At 39.2% G+C, this 23,432-nt stretch overlaps 1 protein-coding gene across 1 annotated transcript in view; it reads right to left on the reverse strand.

Annotated features, from left to right (window-relative positions):
* LOC148840987 (B-cell scaffold protein with ankyrin repeats-like) overlaps positions 1 to 23,432 on the reverse strand; it is a 124,016-nt gene that overhangs the window by 86,198 nt on the left and 14,386 nt on the right. The window contains exons 4-5 of the mRNA XM_088914737.1: positions 16,252 to 16,390; positions 12,546 to 12,688 (exon numbers count right to left, since the gene is read on the reverse strand). Coding sequence (XP_088770863.1) covers positions 12,546 to 12,688; positions 16,252 to 16,390 — 282 coding nt within the window. The remainder of the gene's footprint in view (positions 1 to 12,545; positions 12,689 to 16,251; positions 16,391 to 23,432) is intronic.

The following is a 23,432-nucleotide window of genomic DNA, read 5'->3' on the forward strand; positions in this document are numbered from 1 at the left end:
TGTCAACTGAATTGTTAACATGAAATGTCTGCATAAAGAGGCAAGACCCAACAAGAGCTGGTCTTTTTGTAATGATGTATTGTGTCAACATATGGCAAATGCCACGTTAATTTGTAAGTGTTCACTGCTATGCATGTTCCAAGAATTCCCACCAATTATGTTGCAGATTGTTGCAAATACAAACTATTTTTGTTGTCATCTTCTTACATCAGGCCCTATAACAACTTCATTCTAGGATTCTGATGCCACATCTACAGTATATGTGTACTGTAATCCTTAACATTTCTTGTTAACCAACATTCTCTACGGTTTTGTGTATTTATATCATAAGTGTTTTTAATGGATTATTTAATTGCCCTAAAAATTCTTAAATCAAGTTAAGAATCATGAAATGATCCTCTGCATTTAACTTATTTAGTTACTTTACAAACTAATTTTACAGACAAATAACTGATTTCATACTGTATATACCATAAACAATATAATTTGAGTTTCTCTGTAATCGAAGCATTTCTGTTCAATTTTAAAAATGTGTTGAACAAAAGTAAGGACTTTACTGTGAAACAATATCGAATCACTCTTTTCTTCCTCAGTTTTATTTATTGAGAAAGGATCCCATTGAGATCAATATTACTATGGTAACTGAAGATATTAGAGAACTGCTGCAAAAAGGCTGTGAGCTGTCCAGATTCCTTCGTGTCATAATGCGGTATCCACATTAGCACCACAGTGTCGCAACTATGAATTAATACTGCTTGCCGACATACAGTATGTTCCACGCTTCCTGAGAACGAGTCATGAGCCCTTGTTCATGTTAAGAGGGCTTCAAAAATCCCCAGTCAGGGAACTCAAGGAACTTTGGAGGAGTAAGGATTGTGAGAGAGATTGCAGTAGTTGGATCCAGGAGAGGACTTGACTTTGACACCAGGGACTGAGAGAAGAGGAGGAAAGCCAACATCATCCTTCTCCCCCCTTGATCCAAAGGTGGTCTCAGAGATAAACAGGGTAGAGGGGGAACACCAGAGACACTTTGTTCAGGATTCCTGGGATTAAAGAAGATGCTTAAGTATCACCAAAGGAACTACATGGAGGGCAGAACTGCTGGTTGTGTGTCTCTTGGAGAGAGTTTTGTGTCATGGGATCTGGATGTTGGGTAGACAGGGTGTTGTAACTGTTAGAGAATAAAAAGGCACTTAAGCATTCCTACTGTAACTGCCTTGTCTAATCTGTGGGTGTACTGCTGGTTCTGAAAGATAAAAGAACCTGTGGCCAGGGAAGAAGGGTACTCCTGCATGTAGGAGTCACGTATTTGTGACAAATGCATCTCCTGGCCTGGATGAATGTGATGAATGTGAGAACCCAACAACGCTAAATGCGAAACACATCCATCTGCAACAAAAGGCAATGAAGAGTACTAGAAAAGATGTGCACAGTGCTTAGTTCAGCCATGGAGCTTTTAGGCACAGGGAAGTGGACGTGCAAGATTAGAATTTGATGTCCATCCATATGTCTATTCAATAACACCACTGTCTGTTCAATTAGCTTTTGATATTAAACATAGCCTACCTGTGGGTTTTCCTTGGGTATCAGTAGTGTAAAGCCTTTAAGCAGCCTTCTATAAACCAGAATCTGTGAGGTTGTGTGCATTAAAAAGGTTTAGCTGCTGCCATGCTATTAAATCCATTTTAAAACCCATGAAGCAAAGCTGGCACAGTCCTCTGTGCAAGTCCAAGCTTTAAAATTCCTAACATTTTTCTTTCCTATCTGAACACTAAGGAAACATAAACCTCCAGTTTTATGTCTTAAGAACCAATTGGTTCCTACAAGGAACATTAAATATGTACTTTTAGGCAGGGTTACACTGTAACTGCTTTAACCTTAATTTGTAACCTTGGTGCTGCTGTAACCTTAATTTGGAAGTTGGCTGAAGTGTTTTTTTGGTCTGCTCAATATGCTGACATAATAACTGAAGTAATAAGGGTGATTGGTTTTATGACATTGTATGAGTTAATGAGTTAAACTCAGCATAAAAGGATACAATTGGATTTTAAATTTATGTGGCAGTCAATGGACTAAATTTCTTACTAGTTTAAATATAAATTATAACAAATGGAAGAACAAAAGCTATTAGTTCTTCCCCAAATCACCTCTAATATAAACCCCTGTCATCACATTTTAATTAAAACATTCTTTAGTTTGCGAATGCAAAAGACAGATACAAATACAAATGTTTAGTCATTCGTAAACCTGTACATATGCTGGAAACCAGCTGTACTTTATGTAAAACAGGGAAATAAATCTTCTGAATTTCCCCTGCAGAGATTTCCAAAAAAGGTCTCAGTTTTTTTGGAATGAATAATAAATAAAATGGTTTCATACCCTACTCCTGAAAAGTCAGTGTTTTAGAATTATCTTTTCATAGACCATATACATTTTGCAACATCAGCAAGTTAAAAAATGTAATTAAGTTAATGTTAAGAGCTCCAGATTTATGTGCCTCCTACACACACTGGAGCACTGTAGCAAAATCTGAAAAAGTAAGCACACCTAAATGTGTTCCTCAGAAAAGTATGTCCTGCAGAAAAAAATATTTGCTTATGTTGGCTTGTGTGTGGTATAATTACACAGGCAGATTTAGAAATAGCAAGGGAAAAACTGTTGACAGTTCAATTCAATTTAAGCTTTATTATCCCCTGGAGAAATTGGTTTTATGGCATAATACAATACAACAATTTAACAAAAACAGACATATATTATCAACAAAGCATACCGTACCACAGTGTACTGTACATCAGAAGATAAGAGTTATTATACATTGTTTTAAAGTGAGATTGCAGAGGGAATGAAAGTTACAAAGCGATATCTCCCAGATGGAAGGAGGAAATTTACAGAAGAGGGGACCACACTTCAAAATTATCATAGCCTTCTTTGCTACCCTCTGTCTGTAGAGGGCACAAACAAACATTGTGTTTTATTAAACACAATGTTAGGTGCTGTAAAAGCACAGCCTTGTCTGGACATCTGTGGGAATGAGCTGCTGCTCTCAGTCTCTTGACCAATTGCTTGAAAGCAAGTGGTCAGGTGACTGTTTTAAAAACATGAGGCAGAGGATTTCAGGGTTGAGGCTGTTATATGGGACACAGGGCAGATCCTGAGTAGTACATGCTCAACTGAGACAAGGGAGAAGGAAACTTTTGTGAGTTTTGAGAAAGAAGGGGGAAAGAATGATGTGCTGTGATTGTTTTCAAGATAGTAAGCAGATTACTTGCCTGGCTATGATAGTTAAGGACTTCAACACATTTAGGAGCTCAAAGTGGAGCTTAGGTTTTGTTTTAGTGTCTTGTTGGTTGTGGCTGTTTTTGTTTTATTTCCCCCCACTGTAAATATTTGGTACTTCAGAACCTTATGGCTGTGGTTGGTGTGTCTGTAGTCCTGTACCTGCATATTCTTAAGACCAACCCAAGGGATTGTTATAGTACATTCTACAATGATTTGCAATAGTCTAGTGGAAGTCTCTGGACTAAAATACACATTAGCTTGTGGTATCTTAAATTCCCTGACATTGTTCATTGATAGCTGCATAAAATGTTTTGTTGTTAATTTTAAAAATTAAAAGTTTAATTTTGGTCCTTTTGCAGTATATCTTGGTAAGATCCATCCATATTCTAACTGCTTATTCCAATTCAGGGTCATGGGAGAGCTGGAGCATGTCCCGGCAAACATGTGCAAGGCAGAATACAACCTGGACAGGGCTCCAGTCCATTGCAGGGCACACACAGACACAAACATGTACACACTCACACTCACATCAAAGCTAATTTACCCAGAAACCAATTAACCTATCAGTATGTCTTTGGACTGTGGTAGCAAATGGGATCACCCAGAGGGCCCATGCAAACTTCAAGCAGAGTGTACACCAGGAATTGCACCCAATGCCCCAGATTTAACAAGTTTCTGTAACTCTAGTTCCTCACAGGTGAATATACTGTAAATACTCATTTTTATACTTGATAAATTCATCTCTCTAACAGCATTTACAGTACATCTATCTTCCCGTGTTCTTCAACCTACAGCATTGTGGAATGATGCAGAAAAACTAAAAACTGGAAACCATGCTTTATTATTGCCCTTTTTAAACACATTTAGTGAAACAGTATTGTGGTTATTGTCAGTAGCAAATGTTGTTGTGACCTGAAAAAATGCTTATGCTCAAGACAAACTAAAAGTGTATATAAAGTTGAGATGCAAGGTTCTGACACTGTAAGTACACTTACACAACAGAAACTACTTATTTCACTCTTACTCTTGTAGTGTTTCATAGCCGTTCAGGGACGCCAAATATGTAATCATAGTGGCTCTCTGAAGGCACCAGTTCTGTAGGGTTTGGGCATTTACTGAGACAATTATTAATTGTAGCAGTAAATCACAAAGTTGATTCTTTTGATGGCTTTAGAATCCAACCACGCGACATAACTCAAACAACGCGCACACACAGGTACTAATACACGAGGATAAATTTATTAATACATAGAATATGCATATAAACCTAACAGATCTTATCGTGAGGGTTATCAGAATACAAAAGGTATATATTCAATCAGTTACGAAGTGTTACACATCAAGAGGACATACGTTCAGTATATCATTCATTAAGACCGTTTCGTAAAGTGAACTTGGTTATAACTTCTACATTAGATACTCAAAACAAGTACATAACTCTTAGGAATTAAATTGATATCAACTGGTTGGGATAACAATTGAATTCTCGAGCTGTAATGCATTGAAGTTGAATACTCATCCAATTTCTGGGGATTCAGATCTCCTGCAGGCACAAACAATCAGCTGCAGGCTTGTTGCTGTCCAATCCGCGCTCTCTGGCTCCGTGCCAGGCTGTGCTGTGCGGCTTGCGACGGTGCGCTGCAGATGCTCACTGACCGGCTAGTTAGTGTTGGCTTTAACTAGCAAAGTTTGTGCACAGGAGAAAAGATGACTGTGGATCCCAGCAAGTCAGGAAGAGGACCGGTTCGTTCCTGATGAAGAGCTAGTTCTGAATAGTGATTCAGCTGTCCACAGTTCCGACCTGTTCATGAGGCCTGCTGCTGGTTACTCTCTGGCAACCTCCACTCTAGACTCTTAGAACAAAGGAAAGTTCTGGCACTCGGACACACTGGCCGTTCCGTGGTTGTCCGGGCTGAGTCTCGGGATGGTCAGGAGGCGCGCTGCGAGAATGTCCTGCCCTTGGGAGCCTTCTGCTCCTGGGCCGTCCTGCCCTGGAATTCTCCTTTGAATTCCCTTTAGAACAGTCCACAGAATCCTCTCCAGAATCTTACTGAATCTCCCGAATCTGAATCTTGTTGAATCTGAATCTTGTTGAATCTCTTGTTGAATCTCTCAGGCTCTCTGTGTTGCCTGTTTTTACCTGGAGGAACTTCAGCTTGTTGATTGGCTGAAAGTTCCATGGGCATCAGAGTCCCACGTGGGTTACTCGGCCCTACCAGTCCCTGATTGGTTGATTAAGGTGAGATATGAGTCACTTAGTCCTGACACTTAGTAATGCAGTCCAGATGTCCAACTGGCACTCCCTAGACATAAAGGCGCCAATGGACGACCATTGATCATGATAGCCAGGCTTAGCTAAGTGCACCCCCCTTTGGGAGCTGTCCTAGGAAACCTTAAATCACCCTAATGGTCTCTCTGTGGCTGCACCACAGAGATGAACAGAGAAATGGGGCCTCATTTGGGAAGCTCAGAAACACTTAATTCTGCCTTATTATTAAGCCTCGCCGCTACATATCCCCCCTTTTTGAAGGTCACGAGGTCCTGAGGCGTTGTTGCCTTCAAAACAAAAACAGAGTTAAGTGATGTCCCTTGCCATTAGAACATTAATCTTAAATGTCCACATTACTCCTCGAGAATTCATACCAGAACCAGCATTGGATACAAACAGGATGAATAACATCTGGAGTATGTATAAACACGGTAGGAGACATTATCTAAGTCTAGGAATTACACATCAGGAAGTTCACTGTCAATATCTGATACCTCTGTGGTAGATATTTGGGGAGAAGTCACTTCCTTTCTTTTGGCATGCTACCTTTGACTCATTCATGCTACCCGGAGTACATCTTGATGTAAGAGTACATCATTCAGAGTACACTGTCAGTCATGATCCAGCTACCCGGCAGCAGTGTTACAATAACACCAGTTCCTGTTCCCAGCCCCCCGATAAACCACAACACCTGTGTTGGGTATCTGCTAGGGTGGTTTGGAGGTTTGTTCCATTAAAGCAAACTAACTACCTGTACCTCTTCAGGGCTTACTGTTTCTTGGATTTCTATCCAATTCCTTAGTGTGGCACCTGAAGGCATCCATGACCTCAAGTTTGGTCTTATGTTGTCTGGTTCTAGACCGTACAGTGTTAAGTTACCATGCTGTACTATGGCCTCCTCAGGAACTTAAAGGAACTGTTTTATTAGGTAGCTGCATCATGCCTGTCACAAGTCACAGTGTCAGTTAAACGTGGTGTGCTGACCAGCCATTTACTTCCCACCTGCTCTTCATGGGGTTCATTAACCTTCCTCTGCTCGTTAGTAGCTTTACACCCTTCATTGGTGAATCGTTTAGACACAGCCAATGGATAGCTTTGGTAGCCATACCCATCTCAAGATTTGGAACCGAATTCAATCTTGGTTTGCCTTCTGGGTGAGCTATGAACGATGGGGTTAATGTCACACACTCCTCTACTGAGAAGAGTGGAATCAAGTGGGTTGGGAATTGTGCCGTGGTTAGACTGGCTACAGTGGCACTAAGCTCCCTTAACAGGTCTTGTGTCAACATTCTGGCCTGTTGCACACAAGCATAAACCCACTGTATAACACCAACAATCATGTCCACTGGTTGGGGAATAAGGTTTAACCCTGTTGCATAGGAAGTTGCCTGTAGGGTTTTCCCTAAGCTTTCCAACTTTTGCTGCTGTCGATACAGTCTGTCACTACCCTCTGGCATCTCTGACACCTGCCTTCTTGGGGCAGTCAGGGTGAGAGTGCCAGTAGCACACAAACCTACCAGAAAAAGCAAACGTGCAACAGTGGCGGCAGCAATCAGTCCTCCCAAAAGTCTTTTCGGGTGGCTGATCCCAGTCATCTCCTTCTGAGTGACTGTCGCCTTTCTAAGCTGGCGCAGCGTGTACATGGTGTCTTTCTCAGTATGCCATGTGGCATCTTGGGCACCAACATCCTGGAAATCTGGGGAGATCTGACGCAGCTGCTGATGCTGCTCCTCCTTTTCCAGGGCATCTACTTTTTCGATTTGTTCATGCCTGTGCTCTAGGAAACCTGCAGGGGGCGGTGCAGCGGTGGAGCATGCCTGACCCTCGGCTGAGTGGTCATCTGGAGCACCTGAGTGATCTGGGATTGTTATCCCATTCTCACTGTTCAGGTCCACCCTGCACACTTCCTGATTGAGGAATCCCTCTATCGGCATGTTTACAATCGTTAGCTGGGCGTGGGTGTAGGACACCTGCTCGCTCCCCCCTTCCCTCGCTAGGGGTTCAGGGAGCTGCCCCAGCACTGGGATAGCTAGTTCACTGTCTTCGAACTCGCTATCACCCACCAGGCCCATGTCAGTGCAGGCGGGGATTCTGACACCCCTCTTTGCGATGTCCTGCACTGGCAGGCGGGTGACTTGACCATCCAGCTCCAGTCTGGCTGAACCACTGTTGGTCAGACTCAGACTGACAGACTGAGCTGGTGGCTGTAAGAAAACCGGCTCGGCTTTCATTCCCTGTCCCTTCTGGGGGACTGGGTGTGTTGGAAACCCTGCTGTCGAGGCAGGAACAATCAGGTCAGTCTCACTCACTACCTGGTAGTTGTGAGTAATAATGTTACCTGACTGCAGGTTCCCTGGGTCACAGCAGAGGGAATCGGCATCTGGGATCAGGTGTGTCCACAGCGCAGTAGTCTCAGCGTCCAGCTGGACCTCCTGTCTAACCTGTGAATGTTGCACCAGGGGCACCTGGCGGTGGCCCCGTGACAGCTGCTCAAGCAGATCCTCACTAATAGAGGACCTCTCAGGGCTAAGGGTGAGGGCTACATCACCAACCTGCTCTCCTGCCATCTGAATCCCTTCCACCACTGCAGGGTGGTGGTCCTGACCCCTCTTGGGTGCCAGGGTGCACAGGGAAAGCTCCTTTTCATCGCCAGGTGGGGAGATCTGCTCCTCTATAGGGATGTAAAAGGGGTGTGCTTTACCTGGTGGATCAGGCGGCTGCTCGGAGCACCGCTCCTGTGGCATGGAGGCTGTTGGGACCTTGGCCAGGGCACGACTTCCCTGTATATCCGGGGAACAAGAAAATATTTTTATTTCTTGTCCAGAGGGAACAGAAGGAATCTCCGCATAGGCTTCTGTGTTCGGTGGGCACTGTGTGAGCACAGTCTGCCTCTTGGCCCCCCTTTCCTTCTGTACAGAAGGCTTAGGAGCCTTGACCTGTTTCCACACTTTGCCTTTCTGGTGATCCACCAAAGGTTCCACTCTGAGTCGCATACCCTTTTCTTTTTCTACCCGTTTGAGCTTGCCGTGTGACATCAAACACCTTTCAACCTCAGTGTCAATCAGTGTCTCACTGGGTAAGACATCTCCCATGGCAGCCTTGAGGTAAAAGCTTCGTGCTTTTCCTCTGTGTTTTACTGCCTGCTCTGTGACTTCAGGGGTGGAGTCAGCACTCGCTTGGGAGTGGCTGACCTCATCCAGGCAGGAACCCTTCCGCTCAATCAGATAGACTGAGGGAGTGGGAGGGGGCGGGTCTCCGCCTCCTCCAGTGGAGAGTATCAGCTCATTCACGCTTCCGGCAGCCTTGGGGAGCGGTTGTCCCTGTCCTAATAAAGCTTGTTCAAGCCTGGCCAGGCGGGCGGCTACTGAATCCTTTTGTTCAGCCTTTTCTAGCCCTTTCCCTTCCCCGGTGTTCTCATGGCACTTAGGACGCTGGGTGCGGTCCTGTGTGAGTGCTTTGGAACGGGGCTTAGCCAGCTCAGGAGCCTGTGCTCCTTCGAGCAGGGGGGAATTAACCCTGCTGGCTCTGACGGCGAACACAGTCGCTTTAGCAGCTTTTTGCTCAGAGCGACTTTGGACATCATACTCCCAGGCTTTCTGCGCGAATCTCTTAATATCAGTCATTTTCATGGTCTGTGCATCTGTATGCATTAAGATCATCTTTCTGACTGACGGGTGGAGATTCGCAATGAATAAACCCTTGAAATGTGTGTTCTCTTCGCAACCCTCATAATTTCGCCCTGCAAAATAAGTTCGTCTAAGTCTCTCGTAATATTCGCGAGGGGACTCTGCTCTCTCGTGCTTAATGTTAAGAGCGGCGGCTATCGCAGCAGTCGGGTCAATAAACGCACTGTATTCTTCGATAAGTGCATGACATAGCTGCTCAAAGTCATTACAGACTTCTTTCATCTGCCTAGCCATCCACTCATGTACAGCTCTGCTGGTAGTTTTCCTGACCAGAAACACTTTCTCCTGTTCTGTGGCGTTTGGCAGGTACTGCAGGGTATACCTGAGGTCCTGAATATAACTCTCGATATTATTCTCTGACACTGCGGGGTCAAATCTCTCTATGTCCTTCGCTAGCTCTCTCAGAGAATGGAGATTTATCCTTCTAGCTTCTCCGCTGACGGAGATATGGAAGAGATCGTGGTCAGACTTGTCGATGCTAGAGAGAGTGCTTAATAGCGACTCGAATTCAGACCTTTTAGCAACCATCGTTAAACTTAAAGAGTATTACTTTTAAGTACGAAATCACAGTTTTACCACAGAAAACCACAAGATCAGGTATGCAATCAACCTGGTAGATTGCAAAAGATCACAAAACACTCAAGCACTGCTTAAAGAGCAAGGGGAACTTTTTTTTTCTTTCGGCTTTCAGCACACACTGTATTATCGTGTATGAAACCCGCGGCGTTTTATATGAATTATTCCGCTTGGTTGATTCATTTCAGTCTTGCCACGCCCACCAAGGGACGCCATAAATGTAGTGTTTCATAGCCGTTCAGGGACGCCAAATATGTAATCATAGTGGCTCTCTGAAGGCACCAGTTCTGTAGGGTTTGGGCATTTACTGAGACAATTATTAATTGTAGCAGTAAATCACAAAGTTGATTCTTTTGATGGCTTTAGAATCCAACCACGCGACATAACTCAAACAACGCGCACACACAGGTACTAATACACGAGGATAAATTTATTAATACATAGAATATGCATATAAACCTAACAGATCTTATCGTGAGGGTTATCAGAATACAAAAGGTATATATTCAATCAGTTACGAAGTGTTACACATCAAGAGGACATACGTTCAGTATATCATTCATTAAGACCGTTTCGTAAAGTGAACTTGGTTATAACTTCTACATTAGATACTCAAAACAAGTACATAACTCTTAGGAATTAAATTGATATCAACTGGTTGGGATAACAATTGAATTCTCGAGCTGTAATGCATTGAAGTTGAATACTCATCCAATTTCTGGGGATTCAGATCTCCTGCAGGCACAAACAATCAGCTGCAGGCTTGTTGCTGTCCAATCCGCGCTCTCTGGCTCCGTGCCAGGCTGTGCTGTGCGGCTTGCGACGGTGCGCTGCAGATGCTCACTGACCGGCTAGTTAGTGTTGGCTTTAACTAGCAAAGTTTGTGCACAGGAGAAAAGATGACTGTGGATCCCAGCAAGTCAGGAAGAGGACCGGTTCGTTCCTGATGAAGAGCTAGTTCTGAATAGTGATTCAGCTGTCCACAGTTCCGACCTGTTCATGAGGCCTGCTGCTGGTTACTCTCTGGCAACCTCCACTCTAGACTCTTAGAACAAAGGAAAGTTCTGGCACTCGGACACACTGGCCGTTCCGTGGTTGTCCGGGCTGAGTCTCGGGATGGTCAGGAGGCGCGCTGCGAGAATGTCCTGCCCTTGGGAGCCTTCTGCTCCTGGGCCGTCCTGCCCTGGAATTCTCCTTTGAATTCCCTTTAGAACAGTCCACAGAATCCTCTCCAGAATCTTACTGAATCTCCCGAATCTGAATCTTGTTGAATCTGAATCTTGTTGAATCTCTTGTTGAATCTCTCAGGCTCTCTGTGTTGCCTGTTTTTACCTGGAGGAACTTCAGCTTGTTGATTGGCTGAAAGTTCCATGGGCATCAGAGTCCCACGTGGGTTACTCGGCCCTACCAGTCCCTGATTGGTTGATTAAGGTGAGATATGAGTCACTTAGTCCTGACACTTAGTAATGCAGTCCAGATGTCCAACTGGCACTCCCTAGACATAAAGGCGCCAATGGACGACCATTGATCATGATAGCCAGGCTTAGCTAAGTGCACCCCCCTTTGGGAGCTGTCCTAGGAAACCTTAAATCACCCTAATGGTCTCTCTGTGGCTGCACCACAGAGATGAACAGAGAAATGGGGCCTCATTTGGGAAGCTCAGAAACACTTAATTCTGCCTTATTATTAAGCCTCGCCGCTACACTCTTAAAGAGTAACACAGAAAGTGCAAACCATCAATATCAATAAAACATCAGTTCAAATTTTTAAATGTTTCATATCAATCTTTTGCTTTACATACAGTAACATCTAAACTAAACTATTCATTGTTTTATAAGGGGCTCTGTAAAAATAACAAATAAGTCACCATGCATGAGCCAGTATTTTTGTAACCTCAAGGTATGAAAATGGGAAACTCACTCCTCAAAATTATATTTGAAGCAATCTGCTGTGTTCACATCTAACTACAAAGATTGGTTTTGCAAGGTAAACATCCACTATTCTGTATTGCATGTACATTTATATACCCTTTGAAGGGAATCAATAAATGAAGTGAAATTAAAAGTCACTAATACTGCATGTGTCTACAGTAATTCATTTCCAATAGGTGTGATGCTGAAGAGGTACAGTGAGTCACTTAGTGACCTCTTCCATACAGTATAAAATCCTGAGTCAGTAACGGGGAAATCTGTGAAGCTATCAAGCCATGTGATATTTGTATAAGAATGATTGTACAATTACAATATGAACTGACTATGTGAACAAATTAGTGCATAGTTTCAAAAGCTGCATGTGAATGTTCTCTTTAGCATCTTCAGAGTCAAGTCAGGCAATGTTCTTTTCTCACTATTCTTTTTAAAAATAAAAAGGGCTTCATAGATGCTGGTCACAACTGGGGGTTCAGACATTGACATGACAGGTCAGGGTCAGCATTCAGAATAAGGCTGGAGATTGTAGAGCTGACAGTGCACTGTCTGGCCCTGGACATTGATTCTCTACTATTAGGAAATATTGACTATATTTGTCTATGATTCACCAGTTTTCTAAATTTGCAGACACTAAAAATTTCAAGAAAAATGAACAAAAACAACAAAATCCAAAACAACTTTTTATGTGAGCTATGTTATTGTGTTAAAATTAATTTTGTTAAATTTTTATTGTTTTAATTTTATCTTAGACATATTTGACATAGGAACCCACCAAGTCAGTAAGCTGTAAAGAAATGTAACACTTACCTGCCACATGAAGTTGATGGGATCTGCTGCTTTCTTAAGAAGCACTGCTATTTCTCCCATTGCATTGTAGTACTGTACTTGTGTCTTGCCTGTAACAGTTCCCCTGTTGTAGACTGTGACATTAACAGTTCCTGGAGGAAAGGCTGAAAAGAAAACATTCATTTTAGATATGAATAAAAATATTAATTAGCATCATCCCTCAAAACCATCCCCTTGTGCTGAATAAAACATTGTTAAAAGACATCAGGTTGTTTTAAGATTCACAGGTGATTTAAGAGGGTATGCAGTGTCTCATTAAAAGGATTATGTAGTGAAATTCTGCACAGAAGTTACACTTTCTCACCTTGATGTGTAATTGGTTCACATTTAACAACTTTTCAAATTTTCCTTCACATTTCCATCTTTATTATGACATTCAGTGAAAAATATGTTACATTGTTAAAAAATATTTTTCTCTCTTAACTCCCTTACTGTTTTGCAGTCTTCTGGTTCAAAAAAGAACATTTTCTAAAAATGGACCATCATAGAGGTTCAATTTAGGATTCTCTGCATGCTTTGCAAGGATCTATTTTTACTGCCCAGTACTGCTATTATCATTGTTAAAGAGATAATTTTAGAATTAATAATTAAGACAAAAAAGCAAATAATTTAAACAGGAAATGATAAATGTTTTAGGCCAAAAAATATTTTAAAACAGAAAATGCCATTTACTGTTGATGCCAGAGAAACATCCAAGTTTTTACCAGCTTCGAAATTTGATATATTGTAATGTGTTCAAATGAAGGTGAAAATGATTTGCTAATTCAGTAAATAATGTATTGTTCTGATACAATGTGAACCGGCTCTGTGAAGTTGACCCCCTACAAACACACATACAGTATGACGAAACCCATCATATCTGTTAGTGCTGCATTTTCACCTGTCTGTGATGTTGAAAGTAGCATTTGTAATGCTTTTGTTTTTGAGATATAGTGCTTTTTTTGGGTGCTTTGTGGAGCTGAACAAACATGTTCTTGGTCATTACATTGCATACTGCAAAAGTCATGATTTCAGCTGAGAGAAATATGATGACTTAACAAAGACAGTCATATCTGCATCTTACAGACATCAAGGTGTTCCCTCAAGCTGTGTTCTACACCCAGGAGTTACCAGAAATACAAAAATAAAAGGACTGTGACCTAATTGTGTTATGTTTACAAGTTAACTACAAAGACATACATGTACAGTACAGTAGATAATGACATTTTTAAGAACTTAGATATACTGTATGTTCAATTAATTTATGTGAAAATAAAAAATATTTTCAAATATTTCTGAGGTCTGCATTTATGAGAGTTTCCAATGTTGTTTTGCAGATGTGTTATAGTTTCCCTTTTTGATATTTATAAATTTACTTTGCATAAAATAGTACAACAATGGTCTTTGTAATACATAGAGTTACTTATACTAATCTATTTAAATTCGTACTCTGAAAAATTGATCAAATCTATAAATGTCCCTGGATTTGCGTATTTATTTGAAAAGGACAAAATGAAAACTGACAACTTCTTCAGATTTTCAAAAAATATTGACAGACTTTAAGACTTGCTAGTTATAGCCTTTATTAAGAACATTGGAGACAAATTAAATTTTCCTGTTCACACGAACGCACAGAAAATACTGGTATTAAATGCAAATGTTCCCCCCTGGCACACACAGAATCAAAATTGCAGACATTCGTATCATTGTATCCAATAATAGAATGTTTTAACTTCCCAGAAAGGGTTACTAGTGGTACATGTTGTAAATGGTCACTTGATTACCTGAAAAAGAAGCACTATATCTCAGGAACAAAAGAAGCTGGGAAGATACTTTCAACGGCACAAATGCATCACTAACAAATGTGGTGGGTTTCATCATTTCTGCTGTTTTTAGGGGGGACAATGTCATAGAGCTATCCTAAACTTCTTATCCTTCATTTCTGTAGAAAACATTTTCACTCATTATTATTGAATCAATAAGTAATTAAATCTGTACCATAATCAAAGAATGAGGAAAAATGCATTTATACTTTTAGTTTCAAACTCCGTGTGCACTTCAGGCCAGGCCTTTGTATGGTATTGCCTCTAAGTGATCTTGAAAGTCCCAAGACCAAAACATAATAGGTTGCACAACAGCTCACGAGCCTCTGGATGATTCATAAGTTTAATTCACTATGGTCTTTAGCTCAGTGAAACAAATCAAGCACCTAGCCTAGTGAATCATCCCAGATATTATTGAAAGCTTAATGTCTGATTCTAAATACGAGTTCAGAGGACAAAGGCAGGAATTTGAAGACTTACTGTAAGTGGGATCCGATACAATAAATATTAAGCAAATAAAAATGACTCCTATAGAAAGGAAATACTTATAACCCTTGTATTAGTGGGGTGCATGGATTTGAGGGCTGCCTTTATGGAATGTGTTTTGCTGTTTATTTCAGACAGCTGTATTGTACTTTCCAAAATGTTCTACAGGCTCAGTACAAAATAAATATATAATAGAAATATAGAATCCAAGCAAACACTGACGCATTCATTGCATTTAAAAGAGCTAATTCCTCACAATGTGAAAGAATCCACAAGTGTTGTTATACCATGGCAAATGGAATAAAAATAGGTTATAAGTGAATCGAACATTCACATTATGTTTTTTTACTCACTTTTTGGTCATGCTGTTATTAAACATGTTTAACACACCTTCAAGTTTCTCAGAGCATTGATGGTTGTGCTCATGAGCCACTCTATTTTGCTCAGAGTGCAAAAAAGAAGTGTCTTTTCCCACATAGCATCTATCAGCACAGAAAAAAAGGAATTTGACACCCTGGCATTTAATCTTCTAATTATTCCCATGGAATTTCTCACCTTGCATTAGTGGAAAAATGAAATAGTTCAAAGCAACATTGAATAACTTCTGGTTTCTTGGTCTGAAATGTCTAGTTTATGTTGTGTTATTATATTTGGAATATAATTTTTTTTTTCTGTGATTGATTTTCTGTAACATATCGATTTACTTTTTAAGCTTTGTTATATTTGTATCATAACCACATTTTTGTTCACAGTTTTTGTGTTAGATAAACTAATAACGAAATGCTTGCAAAAACATGATAATTTCTTATTATGTACTGTACTCTGCCTTTTTTCTCAAGGAAATAATTAATTTTTAAAGGTTTGAAATGTGATTTTACACAATGCTTATTGGTGACGAAAACAGGTGTAATGTTCTTTTAAATTCTTTAAAATTATAATAACGCCTAGGCTTGTCACTGCCATTTCAACAAATGTGATTTGTTTTATACTACAATAGATATTATAAAATATAACAGTGAACAGTGAAAAGTGATCTAGTCTAAGCACATTTAACAGAAGCCAACAAAACATTTCCTAAAGCAACAGGAAAATAGATTGCAAAAATACTGTTTTGTTTTTTCTTCAATTATTTATGGGTTCATAAATAATTGAAGAAAAGCAAATTAGTACTTGACAACTGTAATTCCCATCTCTGAACGGAGGCTGCAAATGTATTTGTTTCTCATAAATCACATGCTCTCTGTGCCACTGTTTTTATACAGGAAGGAGCTACAAATCAATCAAAGAGCAGAACCTAATCCATAGATTTTATGTACAAGGACTGTCCAAATTTAACAGAACGTGTGTCGTAAAGGTAAAGTAAATTAAGCCCTTCTTACCTAAAGCTTTCACACAGAGTGTCTTCTCATTCCATAATGTAGGCTGGACCTTTATTTTCTGCTCGTTTCCATGGAATTCCACCACAGTGTCCTTTGGTGCTGCAGCATCTTGTAGCAAAATAAAAAGTTCCCCTGGTTTCTTAAAAACAGAAAAAAAACATTATTGAGACACTTCTTCTTGTTTATTGACCTAATTCTTTAAGTTATGTACTGTATGAAACCAGCCTACATACATAGTGTGTACCTTCAGTGTAGTTTAAGGGTAATTTGGGTACTGTGAAATCCAGTTTAAAATACTGTGCATATACCTTCGTCTCCATCACAACAAGGTGGCGTTTGGCATTTTGTGATGCTCAAATAAAACAGATGAACACTAGCTAGTGTTCAAATGGATTAAATTTCTTCTTTTTTCTAGTTCTATGTTTTGGTGTGTGTGAAAGTAATCAGAAACACACTTTTCTTTAGTGATTTGGGATATGGAATTTGGACAGGATTTTTTGTGCAGCAGAAGAATGAGCTTTGCCTGAAAACGAGATTAAATACAGTCAATTCAGTTTAATGTACAGTATCCTAGATAATGTATGTGTATCTATCTCTTATCTATCAGGGGACAACACATATGGGGCATATTTTAAAGAATCCAAGTAACCAAGTGAAGACCACACAGTGGACAAACTGAAGACCTAAGGGCTGTGAGGCACAGTGTTAACCTCCATGTAACCGAGCTGCTTTGCTTAAGTAATGAAATACAGATATCAGCCATACCGTATGTCAGAATACCCACTTTTTTATGAATCATACAGTATGTGTTCATTTTGTTCCTAAACATTTAAAATGTCACAGATGCCTCACAATATGTTACATGCTGCAGATCATCTATTTTATCATCTGTTTTATCAGCAACTGTGTGGCAATAAAAAGACAAGGGAGTATACTTTTGTTTTGTTACATAAAAGTGAGTAAAGTAAAACAAATAACTTACTAAAAAGATTCTCAGGTCAATATGCCCGAATAGAATGTTATTATTGTGCTGTGTTCATTTTGAACAACAAGCAACTTGGGGTTCTGTTTTGCATTTCATCTACCTTTCCAAAAGGTATGGCTGAAAAAAAAAACAGCAGAAGGAAAAAAACAAACAAACTTGCCCTTGGGTAAGTTATTGTTTTTTTCTGATTAATAGGTAGTGAAATTAATCTGTCACATTTGACCTAAAAAGGTAACAAAGGCGAAGTTGCTTTTTTGTGAATTAGTTGAGCTGCGGCAGTACCCTAAATAGCAAAAAAAAATTTTTTTATAAAAGCCTGTAATATAAATGTATAGTGAATGGCAGGATCTCCAACTTGTTTTGCAACTTGTTTAATTAATTAATGTCCCTCTTAATGTATAGAATTATGTATTTAGAATTGTGGGCAAAATAAACAATTTATTAAACTATAATGTTTTCCTGATATCAGTGTAATTCTTAGTAAATCATTCTTGTGCTTTTGATTATTGTGCTATTTGTTTCTTTCAAAAAAGAATGTTATCCTCTGCTAATTTCAGTAATGCTGAAAAATCCAAAAGTTTACTAATCATGTGTGAAAAATGAAAAAGAATCACAGCACTCAGGCTTTCATTCGAACCAGATAATTATAGAAGCATCTCTGCTCAATGTTTTTCTTGCTGTCTATACAGTATTGATTAAAGGAGGTATGGCTCAACATAATTAGAGGCCACAGGTCACACGCCCACTCACCTCAGATGCAGGGAGCTGGGCAAAAATGGCAAGAACATTGTTTTTTTTTTTAAACCGCCAAATGATGCAATTGCATACAGGCCAGCAGACTTTGAGCAGCTTTGTAAAGAAACTTGCTGAAGCAGCATGTGTGATCACTCGTTCTCAACAGTGCTCCCTGGTGAAAAGGATCTTAGGATATACTGTATGCCATGCAAGTAATTGCAACTACAATTCACAAGGTGGCTAAAAAATCAACAATCATTTACATGTTAAGAAGAGTAGAGACAATAAGCTCAGTTCAGTGCTAAATCAAAAGAAATACAACAAGAAACATAAAACCAGAATTCAGGTATTATAAACTACCTGTTACAGATGTACTGTATATACAGTATCAAGAGTATCATTAAATGTTATCAGCACATCAATTGCTTATGCCGACATTTAATGTGAAAACATTTCTCTTAATACACAACCACATGGGTTCTGTTTTTATTTATTTCTAATTAAGAGTTATAAAGTTTGTAATAAAATTCACACTTCTTAAGTCATTTTGAATTTTAAAAGCTTCCTGGGAATTACATCTATGATTTAAATGTTAATTTTACTGTACCACAGCTCACAACACAGTTTACTTTTTTAATTTTACTGAAGTCCATAATGTTTGTCCATAATGAAGTCCATAATAGGTTACAAAGTACATACAGTACAGTACCATCTAAGACAAAAGTATTCACACTCCTCCATGTGCTATGCAATCTAAAGAAGCCTGGAATTTAAAGGTTTGAATGTTTAATTACTATGTTTTTTATGATGTTATCTTTCTTAAATTTAAAATGCACCTTTAGCTGTCGATAATCTTGAACAGTTTCAGTAGATGTTTGAACTGCCTTTGTAACCAACAGCTCAGCATGTAATGTGTCTTCTTTATAATGTGCATCCTACTGTACATACAAAGTTAAGGGTTCTGATTAAATATGAAAATAATGGTATAAGCTGGGGGTGTTACAAAGGTTCAAAAACATATTTTGCACTGAGAGGAAAATTATGCAATATTACAAAACTAATGTCATGTTCGAAAGCACCTTAACAGAGTAAAAACACCCTGCAATGATTTTTAACCGTTTTATAACTATTTGTTTAAGTTAAAGTGTGCTTAAAACAATCTCTCCATCCATTAATAGTTCAGGGTAATATCAACCCTTTTTCAAAGGTGTACTTATATTTTACCAGGAAAATCATTTGGGAACAAACTACAACCCAGAGTCTGTCCTGGAGGTACAGTATATAGAGAAGTTAGGACATCAGTCCATCACAGACACCTAAATATTTTATTTTCCCTAGTTTAATGGACACCTCTATGCCCTTTAGTAAGCACTGTAAAAGCTAGTAGCTAATTAATTGAATTATTGATAAAAATGTGAATAACAGCTAACTGTGTAATCAAGGTTCTTATTCTGCCTGTGAGTACAGAACGGATTCCAAAACATGAAAGCAAATTCCCGATTGCTGTTTTGATCATGAGAAATGAAAGTAACATGAATTAGGAGTAGTGCTTTGCTGATAGCTGACAAGCAGAGTTTACTAGGCTGTCGAGTTTTCTTCCTTAATTTCTCCTCCTCATATCTACGTAAACAGCTAATTTTACATTTTCTGTGTTACGTTCATACCTGGATAAATATTTTATTTTTTATCTATTGTGATTTATTTCACACTCCTTGGGATCTTTGAAAAGCAAAGCTTGCTACGGGGAAATGACAGATAAGTGGAGTTTTATAAGAAAGTTAAACCCTAACCTTTCCTTCCACCTGCTCACATACTGTAGTGCTGAAATGATTCTTATTACCCACTTGGGGGTTTTATTTGGCGTGGTGCCCTCTCAGACCTAACTATAGAACTCAACCTGGCTTCCTCCTTCTTCTGTGTACTCAAATAAAATCGAAGCCCAATGCTCTCACCAACTCACAAACTGAACTCAAGCCTGATTTGGCAGCTGAATTCTTTTCCCAGAACCCAACACCCCCTAGAGCTCCAATTCACCGTCATTCTTATCTTGCTTCAAGTAGTCCTTAAAATATGCAGATGATATTGTCATTTCATTAGAAAACAAAAAAGTTTATACTTGTATTCTTATATTTCTATATTTTAAATTAAACTCAGATTTGACCTTTTCCCCTTTCCAATTTACATTCCAAAAGCACCTTTTGGTTTTGCTTTTTGCTACACATACTGTTTAATTATTTTAACAAAAGTTATAGTTATGGATTGCTGAAATACTGAAACAGTATTTATACTTATAGGTGACGAAAGGGTGATATTGAACAGAAGTTCAGTGAAGGTCAAATTCTAATTGTTACACTTCTGCTGCCCTGAACATACAAGCTCACTGGCGGGACACTGAGAGTAGGAGCTGAATAGACACTTCTGTGGTATTTAAACTCTTCTACAGTTCAAGATGACACCAACTCTCTCTCTCCCTCACAGAACTGCCGGAGCTTAGACACAAACCCCTAGCCCATTCGCACCTAGCTACTAATATTCCCTGAATGTTAATCTTGTGGAATGTGTAAACTACCAACAGAACCAATCAAATTAGTTATTTTTCCCTTCTGTGGCATTAAAATCACAGAGGTTACTAATCTGGTAAATAAGCCAGGTGCATCCAATTTTCACTCCCAGAGTAGGTTATAGCCAAATCCTCATCTTACTGTACACCATCACATGATTTTCCAAGCCTATTCAGTAAAAATCTATAGCTGGGATGAACCAGGTTTCTCCAACCCATCTTACTTGTGGCTAGACCCAATAAGGCGACTGTGCACAGATTGTTTTAAAGATCAAAGTTCAGCACGATGCTACAGTACCTTCCTTAGAGAGCTGTCATCAGCAAAACTAGGCAAAGCCTTTCTCTCTTCTCTGCACCTGAAAACTCCTAGCACAGATTAGTCTGACTATGGACTAATCCATTTCAACCCCATCTAAGCAGGAAGTTCAGACTTATGAAGAAACAACTGGCCAACAGAACTTTGAGTACAAAACTTCGTTGTTAACATTATAATTCTTGAAATTATTATTTGAAACTCATTTGATAGTTTAGTTCACAATAGTACTGTACATACATACTGTATTAACTTGTATTTGAGATTATTCTGTAAATGTGATTTCCAGTAACTATATGTCTGATAAAATTTACTGGGTAGACCATAGCATGTCATAGTTGATATATTTTAGCTCTGAAGTTATTAACTCAGATGTTTGTAATCCCTGAGTGAACAATCGACCTGTGGTATCACAGCAGATTGATTCACAAATGTATGTTGGTGTTGTATCAATAAATTGTATACTGCATACTTTAGAACCCAAATGTGAGCCTACTGTATAAATTATTATGTTTGGGGCCTAATAATTGTCAAAGAACTCTCACAATCTATTGTTCCAATTTCTAACAAAGTAAATTAAAACCCTCGCTACTTCGCTGACATTGCTGCAGAGCTAACACTGTGGGATAGAAATCTCAGTGTTTAGATAACATACTGCAGGGTCAGTAAGCTTACAGTAAGAAAAGAAACCCAGAGTGCCAGTAAAAGTACTACACTGTATATGAAGGTTATAACACACATTTGAAAGGTTAGATTGTAATTTTGCAGACTTCAGCTTGCCTACATACTGTATATAAGCCTCCCTTTGCGTATTTCTCTTGCATCCCCACCTCTAAGGCATTTACTAGGATGTAACTGAACTACTGAAAATATACTTGAAAGCATACAGTATATACTGTAGGTTCAGTACTCCATTGATTCTTGCAATTTATAGAAACAGATACTAATTATCTTGTTTGGAAAACCTGAGCTGTGCTTCTTTAATTGCTATTTTCAAAATTGTATGTTCTGTTATACAGAAAGTATTTCTAACTTCTTATGAGCCCCTTTAGAAACCCTAGCAAATTAAAACAATCAAAAACTGTCCTCGCATGGCATAACTAATACATGACAAATGCATTTCCACAAACCCATTTCCTCCTAGACAATCCTCATCACATACGTTTGTCAGCTCCTAATATGCTTAGTCTATTTTGCATTTGTGGCTTGAGCCTGCAGTACATCTTATGCACATACAGTACAGTATAAATAATGGTTCATTATGATTTTTGCCAAACCAGTGCTGTAGTCTAAGAAATCATTGCCAGTTTTAGCTACAGAATGAGAACAAGGCATTTATTAAAGATGTGTCTCATTAATCATTGACTGCCATTGTAGTTCCTTTACCTGCGTTTCATTGCCAAGGGGGACATATTTTGACTATTTATTTTAAAATTAAATAAACTTCTAATTTTTAAAAAATATTACAGTATATGGGGCTTGTGAACTGTGGCTTTTATAGTAGTGCCGTCCTGAATACAGAGTTAGATTTTGATATGTAAGTGCACATGTACTGGACTTGTTTTTAAATATTAACTGAAGCAGTTTTGTTTATTTGAAATGTTTCATTGCTTAAATTGCTTTAATGGATTAATTCAGCATGCCTGCTAGCTCATTTAATATCTTACTTTTATAATACCAGATCGAAAAATAAGCTTTGTATCTGCATAACATAAAGGCTTCCATTAGCTTGAAAAACTTCTTCACCTGTATTCCTTCTCTAATGTTTGGGACCTTTGGGATGTAAAGCACTCTAGAATTGGTCACAGTTATAATCATAATAAGCATTTACTGGTAGAAGTACAGTGTATTTTAAGAAGAAACTAAGTAGAGAAGATTATTTTGAAGGCACTTCTTTACCCAGAGGGTTATGGGAGTGTGGAACTAACTACCCAGCTACCCAGCTCACTAATCAGACACAAGCCCAGGCTACTTCCCACAAATGCTGACACCCTAATCAAACACAAACCCAGGCTACTTCTCACAAACACCGACGCACAACCTAATCACTATGTAAGGGCTACTCACCAACACTTCCATGCTCAGTATTGAGCTAACCCTCACCGAGCTACCTTCGCCTCGACTTCTACGTCTGTGAAATCCTTCGTCCTGTGCTACCGGCATTTTGACCTACGCTGGACCTCGACCACAAATATTGACTATGCGGTTTGGATAAGTAAACCTGGCTCGGCTCACTAAATCCTCTGTTCAATCTTAGGCTAGCACCGCATAGGATCCTACCACCTTTTCGTGATCAGCTATTGCTAACAACTACTTTGGTTTCTTTCAAGAAACACCTACAGTAGATAAGAGCTAGGATCAGTCAACTATTTAATAAATGGGATATATGGGATGATTGGCCTCTCGTTTGTAGCCTTTCAAATGCTTATGTTCTTATGTGACCATAAATAATAATTTCAATTCACTGCTCTAGTTTACAGGTGTATTACTACATGCTTATAACAAATGGTACAGTACCATAAAACTGTCCAACTGCATAACATCCACATTACAATCAGTTCCTAAATAAGAATCTGTGCCTTACTTTT

Source organism: Atractosteus spatula, chromosome 1 (assembly GCF_055471065.1).
Source record: "Atractosteus spatula isolate fAtrSpa1 chromosome 1, fAtrSpa1.hap1, whole genome shotgun sequence".
NCBI classification, from domain to species: Eukaryota; Metazoa; Chordata; class Actinopteri; order Semionotiformes; family Lepisosteidae; genus Atractosteus; species Atractosteus spatula.